The sequence below is a fragment of the Stylophora pistillata genome, chromosome 11, assembly GCF_964205215.1.
Source record: "Stylophora pistillata chromosome 11, jaStyPist1.2, whole genome shotgun sequence".
In the NCBI taxonomy this organism is placed as follows: Eukaryota; Metazoa; Cnidaria; class Anthozoa; order Scleractinia; family Pocilloporidae; genus Stylophora; species Stylophora pistillata.
The window spans coordinates 5,385,001-5,401,382 of record NC_142529.1 but is presented as its reverse complement, the minus strand read 5'-3'; the positions used below and the strand labels follow the sequence as shown (position 1 = coordinate 5,401,382).

At 37.5% G+C, this 16,382-nt stretch overlaps 1 protein-coding gene across 1 annotated transcript in view; it reads right to left on the bottom strand.

Annotated features, from left to right (window-relative positions):
- Positions 1 to 41: 41 nt before the first annotated feature.
- LOC111323972 (protein sidekick-1) overlaps positions 42 to 16,382 on the bottom strand; it is a 31,781-nt gene continuing 15,440 nt past the window's right edge. The window contains exons 6-19 of the mRNA XM_088737503.1: positions 15,927 to 16,240; positions 12,906 to 13,050; positions 11,250 to 11,563; positions 10,475 to 10,622; positions 8,943 to 9,245; positions 7,814 to 8,110; positions 6,521 to 6,814; positions 5,659 to 5,964; positions 5,309 to 5,414; positions 4,664 to 4,976; positions 4,259 to 4,301; positions 3,624 to 3,890; positions 3,022 to 3,312; positions 42 to 2,373 (exon numbers count right to left, since the gene is read on the bottom strand). Coding sequence (XP_088593629.1) covers positions 2,003 to 2,373; positions 3,022 to 3,312; positions 3,624 to 3,890; positions 4,259 to 4,301; positions 4,664 to 4,976; positions 5,309 to 5,414; positions 5,659 to 5,964; positions 6,521 to 6,814; positions 7,814 to 8,110; positions 8,943 to 9,245; positions 10,475 to 10,622; positions 11,250 to 11,563; positions 12,906 to 13,050; positions 15,927 to 16,240 — 3,512 coding nt within the window. The 3' untranslated portion in view covers positions 42 to 2,002. The remainder of the gene's footprint in view (positions 2,374 to 3,021; positions 3,313 to 3,623; positions 3,891 to 4,258; positions 4,302 to 4,663; positions 4,977 to 5,308; positions 5,415 to 5,658; positions 5,965 to 6,520; positions 6,815 to 7,813; positions 8,111 to 8,942; positions 9,246 to 10,474; positions 10,623 to 11,249; positions 11,564 to 12,905; positions 13,051 to 15,926; positions 16,241 to 16,382) is intronic.

Sequence of the window (16,382 nt, the reverse complement as noted above, 5' to 3'; positions counted from 1 at the left end):
AACGAAATGCTATTGAAGAAATAGGTAAAGGAGACATGATATACCAAAGTCAGACACATCTTTTCGTGAAATCACGCTATTCCATTATCTACAACACTTCTGTTGCTTCTGTGCATTTTAAATACTAACTTAAATGTCATTGCCTTGGGAAACCTTCTCTGAGCATTTTCTTCAATAATTCAATACACTATAATTTCAAAATATCTTATGGAGCGAAAATTCTCCACTCTCTTCTGTTCTCCTATCTTCAAACACCTAACAATAACATTCTATTGTTAACATTTTCAATTGCTTTAAGGTAAAAGTGCAAATAATATATTGTCTTTATAATTGAGAAGAATCTACTAAAAATATATATTGAAAACGTTCCTAATGTCCAATAAACGATTAAAAAAATTTAGAACGCCACATGAGAGGTATGATATAAGGAATTATTTTCATTACTGGTTAAAAATACTCTTTGCTATATGTTTACTTCTAAAGACTGAAAAAGCTGGCATATTTTCTACTTTCATTTTTACTGCTGGTTCAAAACAAACCTGAAGTTAAATTCAAATGTTCATGCTGCTAACAGTATCTTAAATTGTAGAATAAATCTCACCAAATAACATAGACTCATTAAAAGAATTAAGTTAATGCCGGTGCCTGATCGTCTTCTAAGAGGTTTCGTTTAGTTTGGGAATCTCGCCCAAAGTTACCAATTTCATTTACTATCTCGAAGCTATAACTAAATGTTCCCAGCTGGATATACGTGATTCCATCGTGTGGCTACATCACATGCATCAAAAGCAAAAGATACAATTATAAAGATAAATGTAAAATGTAAGACAGATATGAAAAAATAATTTCAAATTTTAATTTAGTCCATTTTCACTGCATTAAGTTTTGCAGTGGGGAAGGACTAGAAAGGAACAAAGGAACCATTCGTGCTAGTCCACCCTCCCACCCATCCCACCTCAGGGGAGGACATCCAATCCACAGTAATCTCGTGTGTGGGAAATTAACGTCTCCTACCCTAACCCTGCAGGAGACGGGACCTCCATCTATTCGTCCCTATCCGAGAAGACTAGAATATCTAATCAGTTCTTGATGTTATAGAGAGGTAGCAAATTCTTCTCAATTATTTTAAGACCCTGAGTGTTGGTCCGGCCGGGGCTCGAACCCTCGACCTCCCGCACAACAGTCCAGCGCTCTATCCATTGAGCTAACCGAGAGGCGGATCAAATAAAGGGTTACTGCACGTTGAAGAAGCCCTTAATGCCTTACTTCTTAACTGCTTTGATCAGAAACTTATAAAGATCACGTCTGTTCTTGAAGTAATAATTTCAATATATAAACAAAGTTGAAATCGTAAATTGGCCACCGTTAAGATTATAAAAGGTGACGTTTCGAGCGTTAGCCCTTCGTTCTTGAAGTAACCAGACAGCATTCGCTGACAGTATCTAATGAGCAGGCTATTGTTGTCAGTGTTATCATATATTTTCCTCGCAGTGATGTTAGATAACTGCACCCTACACGACATTATGATAGTAAAAGTGATCAAAACGATAATGAGGAGGACGAACTTAAAACGCGTGCATTTCATTACCAAATTAATGAGTGCTTCTTTAAGCGAGACAAAAACAGTGTCACGAACCGAAGCCTGACCGTTTCTAATTAACAATTAGATTTAATGTTTCCATATGTCTGCTACGTTGTAGATCCCAGGTGACATCAAAATGTGGTGAAAACAAAAAACGTTGCACACGAAATGCAACCGAGTATGTCACTGACGTTCTTACCACATCTTGACGTCTTCCGTGACTCGTTACAGATCAGACCCACGGTAACATGGAATCTACTTGTTTTATACAATAAAGAAGCAAGATGCTGTTAATGGTGGCGTCATCTATGCGTCAGTCCTCCATTTAAGTAAGAACAAATCACAGCACGTATATAATTAAGCTTATTATAAAACAGAGTGGATAATCTGATCTAGACAGGTACCAAATCACAAGGATTTTCATATTTCTTCATACATTTCTTCATTTTGTTTCCCGCCATTTTCTTCCTGAAACACCACATTGTAGTATTCGGGGTCCTCGGGTTTTGTCACTAGCGACTGATACTCATGATCAGCAGATACCTGAGACTGTTGGTTCGAGGGCCTGGGTTCGAGTTCCATATATGTACTTGGGTCTGAAGCGTGTAGATCAGTTGACTGTTGATCAGGTGAAGATTTTACGCCATCGAAGTCAACTTTTTCTTGATTCTGTGCCCTTTCAATAGGAACAGCTCGTCTTCGCTGCCATATGGACACACTATTCATAATGAGTAGCACAACCACAAGGCACGACAATGCTATGACACTAGCAAGAAGGATGGTTTGTGTACCTTGCCAAAAGAAAACAAACAACAAACTATGAAATACCACCAAAATAGCCCTAGTAAATTACAATTTCCTGATGTTCCACTAAAATTCTATGATTCGAGGCAACAATTTCTCTCTTTTAGCAAATTCATCCTAAGAGATATGACGCGCTTCTTACCTCGAAACGGGAACACAGTTTCAAATTATCTTGACTCATCCCTTAAGGTCTTAATAAACCGTTTCCTACAAATTTTGTAAAATCCTTCAAATATCTCGAAAATTTCGTCTAGTCAAAAACCATGTTTATGTCACCAAAAACCTAAAACCTGTATTCTTTGGAAAAGCACAGACATATTTTAGCCTTAAACCTCCTAAACACTGGCAGGTTTGTTTCGATTTAGTTACCACGTAACAGGCTAATTTTGATACACGGAAGGAAAGACCTATACTGCTCAGTAAAATAGATTTTCTAACTGAAGACAGAAAAATTAACTTCACACAATTAACTTTGGCGTCTGATATATCTTTATAATGACGCTTTTGATAGAAATGTGTCTAAACCTGTATGAAAAGCTTACAAAGACCAAGTCAGATTTAAGAGCGCTGAGCTTTTTAAACTTTTTGAAACGAATGATTTGGACTTCGTTCGATTTGTGAGCAAAGATATTTACCGCCACCATCTTGATTATCCTTAGGAGCAAACAGAGTAATTTTATACTCGGTGGATCCATAGCCGTTTGTAACGTGACACACATACTCCCCATAGTCTTGTGCATCCCATGGCGTGACAATGATACTATTATTCATCAGTTTGATGTTACCGCCTACTGGAACCTGGCCATCTTTCGTCCAAGAATAGTTGAATGGAGTATAACTGGTTGCATGACACGAGAGAGAACACAGAGTTTGCTTTTCACATAACACTGAAGAGGGAGAAACTTCTTTTAGAAGGCTGGGTGGCACTGTGAAAAAAAATAAAGTGTTATGAGGCCAAAATAAAGTCAGGCAAAATTTCAGTTAAAAACTCCCGTGAGGTAGATGATGTGTGTTTTGCTTGCACATTGGTTCTTTGCTCAGTTGTTGCTGTTATTTTTGTTTCTTCACCACGTAGAGCACTTGTTAAGATAGTTGATCCTTCAGTGGCCTGCTAGCAAGTAACTGGAGTCAGGTTGCAAATAGGTTGTGGACGATCTGGGTGCTGACACCATCTCCTCCACGGATGTACTTAAAACAAGTAAATAATCCTGCAAAAGTCACAAAATGTTACACGTACCAGCGACAATGAGTGTCGTACTGGTGTAACTCTCTCCAAACGTGTTTATAGCTTTGCATTCGTAAACGCCACTATCACCAGGAACAACATCTTTTATAACAAGTATTTTGCCGTTGTCCTTCAACTGAGCGCGAGGAATACTGCTAAATCCATCTTTAGTCCAGGTAACAGAAGCCTCAGGGTGTCCACTGACCTTACAATTCAATACTACCAGTTCGCCAACCGCTAGAATGGTTCTCTTTGGTAGATCTTTGATGACAGGTTTCCCTAAGTTTTAATAATCACGGATTAGTAATTTCATTACAAAACTCAGGACTCAGAACAGCATGAATACTTCTCTGCAGCTTCTCTATTCCTTACTAAAACCATATCATGAAAGCCCCTTAGTTGACGGTCAACTTAAATTTGATCACAAACAGAGACAGGCAACCAACACAGCCAACCCAGCAAGTCTTTCAACGATAAACTAATCACAGATTAGACTATATTACGTTAAAGTTTGCTTGCTAAGTGCATGAAGCCTCGGAATAACAATAAAAAAACTAAAATAAAATAAAAAAACAAGCAACCAAAAACAAAGCAAAACAAAGCAAGCAATAAAAACACAAATATAATTGTCTGAAAGAAAAAAGTACCTTTGGTGTTAATGTCTACGAAGTTACTAGAAACATACACCGTCTGCAACACAGAACCACAAAAAATTAATCATCTGTGTTTAACCTAGTGACGTGTTTGGGTGTGACAGGGTGACTACAATATCACTTCATATATAAATTCGTTAACACCATCGATTCTTAAGGCATTTGAAGGCCTAGCTTTCTCTCTGATCTCCTAGGCATGGATAGCCTGCTGCAGCCTGCTGTTACCTAAAAGCACCTTACTATTACCTAAAAGCTAGTAACACAAAGCGATTTACGGGGAACGTTACGGATTCATCTGAGATGCAGACCTAGAATAAATGCACGAGTAAATTTTGTTAGTCAGTTCTCACTTTTAGAAGAGAACATTCCTTTTGAATGATAGAAGTTTTCTTAAAATACCTGCGAGACAAAAGCCCTGAGGAACACTCTGTAGTTTCTTTTCAACTGCAGTGGCTTGTTGTAATAAAGCTGATCACCACTGCTTCTCTTGCTCCTATCTTTATCGCTGGATTGCGCTCCATCTCCAATAACAAATTCCTGATTTTTATCAAAATCATTTCCTCCAAATTGAAAAGCGATAAAAGAAGCAGGAACAGAAGATTTGTGCGCTTCCTCAAACGTCATCATGTCTTGTGTTGTAAATCTTCCCGGTGGTTTAACAGCTCCAGTATAGTTTGAGCTGTATGTTATGATGATAACTTGAAAAAACCTGCAACAAGATACGAGTAGTGTCAACAGTATCTTGCGGTGTCAATCGTTACTTGTCAGGTACCTGTACCCTACCTCATATTTTCTTTTTTATCAGCAGATGACAATGCACAGGATGTCTGATGATGATCACAGTACAAGAGAAAACGAAATATGAATTACAGCATATACATATAAATAAAGCCTAAGTTTGATCATTTCAAACAAATGCATGTCTCCTGAGCCACTTCTCCCTTTGCCAAATCCTTCTTCTGCCATTCGTTAGCCAGACAAAAGCCTACCCTTCTCCAAATAGCCCTAAAAACAAATGTAAAATTGCTTAATCAATCATATCTTGCATTTCCAGGAAAACGTGGAAGCGTGACTTTAACTGAAATTCCTCCTCCTTTTGCATTCACAGAAAAAGAAGGCGAAGATGGCATTTCTTTAGACCACACTACAGCTGGGGAGAAGGGAAAGAAGGCTCAGTTAAGTCAGGTAAATCTAACGAGATCCTTACTCTGTACGAGAACGCGTGAGGTTACAGGTGCATATTAAGCATACAACCAATGAGCTCATTAATCACTTGCCCACGGCTCGAAATCTACATAATTTTCCTTTGTAACTTTCCCATAAGTTGTGTCAGCCCTTCTGTTCAACCCCTCCCTGCAAATGGCCTAATTACAGCTGCCCATAGGCTTACTTACCCAGTGTCTGCACCATTACAGGTCCACTGTAGGGTCCAGGTCCCGCAGCAGTGTAGCCTCTAACAGACACTTCGTACTTGGCACAGAAAGAGATTCCAGTCACATGGACATAGGTTTTGGTCGTGTTTATGGTTGAATGATAGGCAGACCGACTCTCTTTACATTTTTCCAACACAACGAGGCTAACTTCATATCTTAAGATTTTACCATAGGCTACTTCTCTTGGAAGTCCAAGCCAAGTTACATCAATTTTTGAGGAGTTCACTGCAGAAGATATATGTACCTCTTCTGGTCCACGACTGGGCTCTGTTTGACACACACGAGAAACAGTTTTCATCATGTTAAATTATTGTTAGATGAAAAGCTGAATGGACGCACAAAAGAATGACAACAATAGTCTCAAATCATTACTTATGTATACACCTAGTAATACATATTTAAAGGTCACGGTTTAATAAGAAAAACCAAAGAAAAACAAAACAAAAAAACAACAACAACAACAAAAAAGAAAAAAAGAAAGGAAAGCAGCAAATATAAACAGGTTTCTATGCCTTGCTTGAAACATAGATTCTTACATTTATGATAAAAGTAGAGTTGATCAGTAATTCATACTTTACAACTTTTAAACATGTATCACAGATTTGATGGTTTAAACTCACTTTGAGAGTTTTCTGTAGTAAAAGATACTCTTTTTCATGGTGAGCAGATCATATCAAACAGACAAAACAAGCAATTAAAAATCGAATCATTTTTTAAACATGAACAAGGATCACCCCGTCAAAGTCACTACAAAATGTTGCAATGCATGTAAATGTGTTTAAAAGTATTCCAATTCGCACAGCGTTTAATGTAGAGAACCCACCATATTCTTTGCTGGTTACAGTTATCGTCTCATTCGGTCCCGGTTTAAAAGTCACAGCTCTGATATGAAATTGATAAGTCACTCCACCTAACACATCAATTGTGTGACTCAATGCATATTTGTCTATACCAGATATCTCTCTTGGTGCAACTCCACCGTGACTATAAAACAAAGTGTAACCCCTTATAACTCCATTTGGTTCTGTGGGCTTATGCCAGGACAAGGTTATTCGAGGACCATGCAAATTGCTGGGTGGAACATCAACAAAAGACAAAGACATAGGTGCACTAGGAGCTGGAAGAGTAAACATAATGTGATTTTCACTTAAAGAATAATACAAAAGCTCATTACTGGCATGTGTATTATTAACAATTGCCCTGAGCAAGGCGCAGTATGTTGAAAAAACTGTAATAATAGCATAAACTTTCCCCCCTCATTTGGGTGTCAAATGAACTGGTTCTTCGTTACGGATACTCTGAACATTAAATAAATACAGCTTTATCTGAGCTACTAAACATCTTAAGGTATGAAAAGAAACTACTAAGATTTGATTACTCACAACCCATGACAAAGGAGGAGATCTTATAAGTAACAGAAGAAAACGAAACTTATTGAAGAGTCATAGTGAAGTATTTGAACCTGGAGTCCACATTTCAAAGACAGCACCCTAAATCAGTAACATCACCTTTATTTCAGCAATTACGATGGAACAGTTTATCAAAATGTTGGCTAAGCTAAGATTAATACAAAATACTGCTGCACGCATTGTTAAGTTAACTAAGTGGTTTGACCATACTACTCCTATCATGTTTAAACTTCACTGCCTACCATTAAACCTTCGCATACGTTTTAAAATATTGCTTTTAGTGCAAAAGTGCCTTGATGGCTTGGCACCAACTTATCTATCTCAACTTCTACACTACCATAATAATCCACGTTTACTTCGATCTAGTTCTCAGAATCTTTTAGCTGTGCTTTTTAATCTTTAGACGTACGGTGATAGAGCTTTTTTGTAGTTGCTCCTAGACTATGGAATCAATTTCCTCTTGAACCCAGGAGTGTTACCTCTGTTGACTAGTTCAAGACGCAGTTGAAGACATACTTATTTGAATTGGCTTATGATGTCTAGTTTTTGGTAGTGTAGTTTAGTTAATTTCATTATAATAGCTATTAGCTTTTAAATTTTATGGTTTAATCATTGTTGTACAGCGCTTTGAGCAATTAGTGGACACAGCGCTCTACAAGTATTTTTAATTATTATTGTTATTATTGTTAAGCGCTTCTGATTCTCACCATCTTGCATTGTTGTCCTGAAAACAGTAGAACTGTTTGGTCCATCACCAGCAGAAGTGAAGGCCAACACTTGAAATTCATACTCAGTGTATTTCTCAAGGTTGGTTACTCTCATTGATGTGTTTCCATAGTCAATGGTCAAGGATGTCACTGAGCCCGAGTGTTTCTTTTTATAGAACAGTTTAACACCTTTAATGATTCCATGTCTGGAGCCTTCTGGTGGTAGCTGCCAGGAGGCTGTGACACTGGTTGAAGAATTCACAGTGATTATTAAGTGAGAGGGTGGTTGTGAAGGAGCTGCAATGAAGCAATCGTGATAAGTATTGCAGAATGAGCATAATTTCCCCTAATATTTGGACATTATAAACAGTGCAGCTAAATCGCAGCTTTCACGAACGACTTTCCTTCCAGACAGATACTAAGGTATTTCTGATAATGCAGCACATTTAGACTTTCAGATGTCTGAGTTGTAAATGTAATAAAATATTATGCATGCCTCATTAGGTACATTTACATGGTGTTTCATCCTTTCATATCGATTGTTCAATGATGCTGTTACAGCTTATGTCATTTCTGCCACTCTTTCAGGTGGTAAGACCAAAACTACAGTAAACCGACATCATTTCACACAGACAAAGACATTGGTTTTTTTAATTCTATAACTGTACCTAATTTAAAACCATTTCTCTCTTTTTAAATTTACATTTTTAAGTTACAATGAACAGCTCATAAATGCAGGATAATCCTATTTTCTTTGATTGAAAAATGGCCTCTCCTCCCCGTGGTAAATTGCATGTAAAGGGTCGATTAGGTTGATATGTTACTTATTAAATGAATCGAATATTATGTATGAGTAGTACTTTAAGCAACGAGGTACTGCAAAAGATTGGACCTTTTATTAAAATCTATCAGCAAGATATAAAAATACCACAATGCATGATTTGACTGATTGAGAACATTTTGAAAATCTAGGGTAATCAATTAATTCTCCACTATCTAGTTGTTTACTCTTCTCATTACGTCTTTGGTTACCTAAAGTCAGTGAATTTGTCTGGACACCCACGATGAACATGCAAAAATTTACAAAATGTGATTAACAGATTTTCACAGTCGTTGATCTGTCACATACCATCTTCCATTGTTCTTTCTGCCTCAAAAGAGCTTTTTGGTCCATCACCAAAAGAAGAGAAGGCTAACACTTGAAATTCATATTCAGTGTATCTCTCAAGCCCAGACACATCGCTACTAAATTTTGTTGCATTTTTAATTACGGATGTTTTTGCTGCATCACCAGACCCTCTCTTTCTGTAGAAGAGTTTAAACCCTTCGATTTTTCCATGTCTAGCAAATACTGGTGGTAACTGCCAGGAAGCAATAATACTGGTAGGAGAACTTGCCGTCAACTTGAAGGCAGTAGGAGGTTTTGAAGGAACTGAAACAAACATGAAGAGGTTACGCATGCTTCCATTTTTAGTTGATGATTGATGTGTTATTTAGAAGGAATATTTGGTTAACCAATATGGTAAACTAAAGAGGAATTACAAATACAAAGTAGTGTAGAGGATTACTAGATATGTTGACTGTACTTACATACTAGACCTATAGTCTTCCTATATTAAGTGTGAAGATGTAATTCATGAGATTAAGAACTTTTTTGACATGGCAACCTACAAAGTTCAAGAATCTGCAACGCTACAGGATTTTACCGCCATCTCTGGCATGATTTTTTTTTTAACTGCCAGTAATCTTCTATGTGCACAACCTGGCCTGGCTTTGCTATTGATGGTTTGGCAGAAGCTTATCTGGAAAAATGCCTAGAAACATAATCAAGGGTACTTTTAAACTGAAATACATGAACATTCATGAAATCTCGTAAGCATCAGTATTATCGATCCACAACCAATACTTGATATCTAAATACATAATTTCTATTAAGGATTGATTTGTGCAACAAATATAGTCCCCAATGGATAGTACACCCTTGAACTCATATAGATTAAGCAAATCTATCGAACCTTTCTGCCACCAAAACTTTTTCATACGTGAAATGGAAAAACGCCAGAATAAATAATCTGTACCCTAAATCAATTCGGAAACTTCTCTGCCATTCATATTTGTTAAAAACCATAATCATCGAAAACTACAACAAGAACAAACTTTACTTTTCTCACTCTTAAAAAAAAAGTTACATATACGCTCTACTTTCACTAATTTAGGAAAATGAATATTGTATCGTTCGTTCCTATATTTGGATAAATTCTTTAGCTATCAGATAATCTGTATCATTGACTAGCGCACCCTCGACAGCCCTCACGTGACTATCCCTAGATATGATTGCATATAGTTAAGCTCACGTTATTTTAATGAAGCAGTTGTGTTGAGCACTTGGTCTGATTCATGCATTACTCTATAGTAGTATATCGAGCCCTAACACAATCCAAGTACTTGCAGGATCCTAGGATAGTGGTTGTGATATTTTAGGCTCAACCAAGAATAAAAGGTTTTGCATATCCGATTCCCATTCAACCAAGTCTCACCACATGGAAATATTTGTGAAAATCGAACTCGCATTTAGCTCAATAAAACTAGCCAATCTTGCCTACCTTTAATCATTGGTTACTGTGACTTAATTTTAAGACAAATATAACAGCAAACAAATACCTTTAGTTAGAAGTATTCCATAAACTTCCACTCTCAGAACTTTCCATTGTCTTTTCTTTGTTGGTTGAAAGCGGATAAACTTTGCACTTACAAATTCCTGTAGACTGTTTTTCACAATACCGTTTCTATTTGAATTTCCGGAAAAGAGCTGCAGTTTGTAGTGTAAAAAAATTAAATTACTATTGAGTATTAGAAATTTCTCAATCAACATACTGTATCCTTAACTACGGAAGTATCAGCCAATGAATCATGATGACTAGAAGTATGAGCCATTGAAGTTGGAATGAGAACATGTTTCTGACGTCCAAAAAAAAACACGATCAAAAGAAATACTAAATTGTGCATCAAAATGGGTGACTGTGCCTTATAAGTTGAAGTATCACACTTAACCTTTGGGCAAGTCACTTGTTATATATTACGGTACAAGAGGCACTCAAAGGTAAAATCAGTATCCCTGTGTGGTGCGCTGTTGGTGATATTCCCTGTCAAATATATCATTCATTGTTTTGAAAACAAGAAAATCACATTGTTTACTTAGGGTTGTAATTATAACTAATAAGTCCAGTTGACTTGGACTTATTAACAACTACACGATCATTTTCATAGCTAACTGTCATTTGCATCTTTGCACCATGCACACAAAATTTTGTTTCCCCTTGAGGGAACAGTGTAGACTCAAATAGATCAGTAACAGTTTGAAGTTCACTTGAAAGAGAATTGGCACTGAATATTGAAAAATTGATGTATAAAAGAAATAACCTTCACGCACACAAACCTTTTCAACGCCGGTTTCATTATAGGCGAAAAACTTTTCTCCATCCAATGAGAAATGAATCTTGTACTCGGTTGTCCATTCATTGGATCCCTTACTTCCTTGAGTAGCTATAGCGCAGATAAAATGCTCATACAGAAGGTCTATTTGTAAGTAGTCTTTAGGATCATCTCTTTGTTTGGGTCCCCAACCCCTGGTATTTGCATTCAGGCGACCACGAAAAGGTTTATATCTATCATCATAAAACGATGTGGCTGTGAAGCTGCTGTCTGGAACTGTACCACCACTTGCAAGACCAATGGCCTCCACGTTACATGCTGCAAGATACAATTTAAAACCAGCTTTCGCATTTGTTGGTGGATCGTGTGAAATACATTTTACATGCAAATATAATCAACACGAAAAGCACAAGTAAGTTTATGATTTACAAACAGATCCCTGGCAATGCGGTTTGTATTTGGTGATCAATATGAAACGTGACAAGAAAGAGTGGCTGTTTGGAAGCAAAAAAAATATTGAATCACACAACTTGTTTTGTTATATCAAGTCTTTAGTCTTTATTTATTTTGCACTATTTACAAATAATTATTTCTACACTAAAGTACATTAAAAAGGAGAGACATAGGCAAAGTAAATTACACAACTAGTGAAAAGCAAAATGTGCGCAGTGACCAAAGTAGCTTGAACTTTCGAGTTGGCCACTGCCACAGACAATTAAATTGGCATGAACATGTACATTAGAGGCATTTACATAACAGTAAAAAACAAAAGCAAACTACACTCAGGAAACAGTCCAGTCTGCTCAATATGCTTTTTGTTAGGATAGTAAACTTTTCTTGAGAATTCCTATGCTCAGTGTCATGTACCCTCTTTAAGTTATATGCGATGGTTGAGCTCTGCTGATGAGAAATGCACTAATTAAAAAGTTGGTGTGTGAAGCTGGCACAGCTTGCACTGCACAAACCACATAACAAATAAACAATGCTTAGTTGGTTGATTAACGAGGACCTTTTGGTCAAATCTTAACATAATCTTCAAAATTCAGACAGCAGGTATCGACTTCTTTTCAGGATTAACAGAGTATCTCAGACTGCACCACAATGCAGGTCATATGTAACAGAACGCGGCAGTCAAGCGAGTAGGAAAGGAGAGGATTTAAGGATTTCCAAAATAATATATCATAAATGCAAATCAACAGCAACACAGCACGCAAATTACACAGAAAAGAAACCAAATAGAGTAGTAGGCCGTAAATAGTGTAAAATGAACGGGAACAACTAACAGATGTTACCTTGCAAAGAGCGAGTTCTCTAGCTCTTTATCCCTCTTTAAGTCTAACTTTACTGGACAGTGGCACAGACTCAACTAAACTACACCTGAAGTTGACTTTTACTTAAGAGTGAAACCATGATCGAGGGCGCCGTGAAACCACATATGAGGGCTCCGTGATACTACATTCGAGGGCTCTGTGAAACTACATTCAAGCTAACAGGTGCAACTGTAAAGACATTCCTAAAAATCATAACCTTGCTAATCATTCCGGAAAATTCCTAATAACGAAACGAAATAATAAAAAAAACTTTAGATGTAAAAATTACATACTTAGTAACTGTCACGCGTAGATCATAAGAATCACAAAAAGTTAAGTTCCCTACTCACTTTGCTTTTGTTTCACTCCAAATGCTTCAGTTCTCATACAAACCCCACCCTGGTGAGTTTGTGGCAAGAATCGCAGATATCTTGTTAACATTCCGTAAACAAGTTGCTTAACATTTGAGTTCCTGTCATCATTTCCTTCAAATACCTAGAAAGATGCAAATAACCAATTGTCATTACAATATTCTTTGTTCATGTTGATGGGCCTTGAATAATCTTTGAGTTCTTAATACATGACCGGTAAAATGTGCTCCAAATATCTGGAAAGTGTCAAAATCTCAAGATAAGGAATTAAACAGAATATATAATATGAGATTACTTAAAACTAGATAGAGAAAAAAAATATAATCAGATAAAACAAAATTGTTCCTTTCAAGTTAATCCGAAGGCTGCTCCAGTCTTTGCCACCTCTGTAGGCGAAAGTTTGTTGCCTCAATAGGCCTTTTGCAGTTAGAGATCACGTGTTTAGATACCGCATAGCAACGCCATACTGGGGAGCAAGCACTCCAGTGATCTCAGACAAAATAGAGATCACAGAGGTCTGCATTCAAACAAAGAATACAGCGGATAACACGTTAAAGGGCATCCCAATTCGAGAAATCGTGTAAGTTTTAATCAACAGCTTCCTTGGAGTGTATCAGCGAAAAACGAATTTTGGTGTGATTTTGCTGCTGATACACTCCGGGGAAGCTGTTGATTACTTCTTACTGGATTTCTCGAATTGGGATACCTTTTGACCTGTTATCCGCTGTATTCTTTGTTTGAATGCAGATCTCTGTGACCTCTATACTGTGTGAGATCACTGGAATGCTTGCTTTCCTGTATGGCGTTGCTATGCGGTATCTAAGCACGTGATCTCTAGTTGCAAAAGGCCTATTATTTCATTTCAAATACTTCTTTTCTTAAAAAGAGGAATACAAAGATTGTTGGATCTTCTTGTATTAAAAGAATGAACAGCTTGATTACGAATTCAAAATGGAAATTAAAATCAATTTTGGCAATTACATTAGTATAGTGGTGTAAAAGTTGTCTTATTGAGAAGGGCTTGTTTCAGTTGATGAGCTTTGAGGTGAGTAACCAAACAAAACCACGGTAGTTTTTTTTTTACTGGTCTGTAGTTGTGACTTAAGGGTGTCATTGTCTTTATCCTTCCTACTACATGTATTTATAACATGACCAAAGTAAAGCGCGCGCTCTGATTGGTCAATTTAGCGTCCCCCATTTGTGTACGCTGCTGACGTGAGCAAATGCAAAGACTATTTTTTCCGCGCGCGCTTGTTTTTTCTGGTCACGTAAGATTTGTTAAATAAAAGGGAACCCTTTAGCTACAATGTATCGATGTTATGTTATAAAACATATGGTAAACACCACAGCGTACACTATTGAGTTATGGATGCACTTGGGAGGTTTGCTAAGCACTCAAGAAGCTAGAGTCGCTCTCGGCTATCACCTCGAGCGACTCTTACGCTTCTTTCGTGCTTAGCAACCTCCCGCGTGCATCCATAACTCAATAGTGTACGCTGTGGTGTTTACCATTTGTTAAGTAGCAATTAAGGGAGTAAAAGGTATTGTGTAAGGCTACTCTGACTTGTAATGGCAGCAGTTTTCTCTTTCTCATGATGAGGCCTATCCTTTTATTTATTATCATGCTGGTAGCCTTGACATGATCTGCCCACGACAGACTGGTTATGTGTTACGCAAGTACTTTTTATTTATCGTGTACTTTCAAAGACGACAAAATTAACAATACGATATGTTAAGACATTTCTGGAGAAGCCTCCTGACGCTGTTTCCAAATCATCATTGATGTGATATTAAAGGTCAATAAGGTTTTAGGATAAGTTTAATCACAGTATCGTCAATAAAAAAATATCACTTGGTGGTCGACAGCCTGATAGATCACTTGCATGAATAAAAAAGGGTAGTGGTCTCAGGATATTGCCTGAGGTCACCCCACTGGGTACTTTTAATTAGTATAGCAGCAGACTGAGCATCTTAAACGGACGTCATGTGTGACCTGTTTGCGAGGTAAAAAAGGGTAGTGGTTTCAGGATACTGCCTGAGGTTACCCCCACTGGGTACTTTTAATTAGTATAGCAGCAGACTGAGAATCTTAAACGGATGTCATGTGTGACCTGTTTGCGAGGTAAAAAAGGTAGTGGTTTCAGGATACTGCCTGAGGTTACCCCACGAGGCACTTTTAATTAGTATAGCAGTAGACTGAGCATCTTAGACGGATGTCATGTGTGACCTGTTTGCGAGTTAGAAAAAGGGTAGTGGTTTCAGGATACTGCCTGAGGTTACCCCCACCAGGCACTTTTAATTAGTATAGCAGCAGACTGAGCATCTTAGACGGATGTCATGTGTGACCTGTTTGTGAGGTAAGATCTAAACCACTGGGTGGTAGAGGTGGTAAGGTGGTGGATGGCAGCAATATCTCTGTCAGTAATTTAAAGGTGCTGTCTCAGAAGGCTCGATGAATATACCTACGAACACTCCCTCAACACAAAGCAATGGCAAAAGGGAGGAAATGTTATCACAGCTCTAAAATAATGGAAAGAGTACTTTCGATTGACTAAACAGAGGATTGTTTAAATTTTTCTAGTGACATGCAAGGTGTTCCTTTACAATGCCTATGATGTTACTCAACATAATCTTTATATACTGCAAATGCTTGTTTACTCATCTTCTGAGTATTCATACACTTTTCTTCTGTGACACATGTTATTTACCTACCAAAAACAACGTGGAAATAACCCGTCTATCGATCTGCTAATTAATCTCAACTTCCCAGAGATGAAACAATTGTACGTGGTCTTGTTTCTCTAGCAATTTCTGTTTGTTGGCATCCGTTTGATTATTTGTATCACTTATTTAAGCTCGGTACAGGGTTTTCTGCAGAAAGGTCAACTTTTCACCTCCCTTCAGGTCAGTACCTTCACATTTGTATGATGTCCATAGGAAATGCAGCCTTAATGTCAGATCTTTGAGTAAAAATATTTTAATACAGAACATATTTTATACCTTGACCAGTCCACCTTCTTTGTAGTCTGTCCAAGTTGTCCCATCTGTAGATAATTGTAGTGTGTAGCTCCTCACCCACTGATCTGCTCGAGAATTCCCTTGAGTAGACACAGCACAGATGATATGAAATGTCTGTAGATCAATCTGTAGGTATGGATTAGTGTCCCTTGTTCCTGCACACCATGATGATCCTGATGAGTAGTTCAGTCGACCATTCTTGGCAGGTGTATTGGCACCTAATTCAGAGGTAGCAGTTATTCTATTATCTGGAACTCCGCCATTTTCCATTCCAAGGTAGAACTCAACACAGCCTCCTATCCATTGAAAAAGCGTTAAAAACATCAAACATGACGAGCCAACATTATCATTCATGTACACTGTACTCATGGGTGGTGTAACAGGGTAAAGTGTGAACAACGGCATTCAGGAAATTCATCGCAGCAACCTATCTAAAAC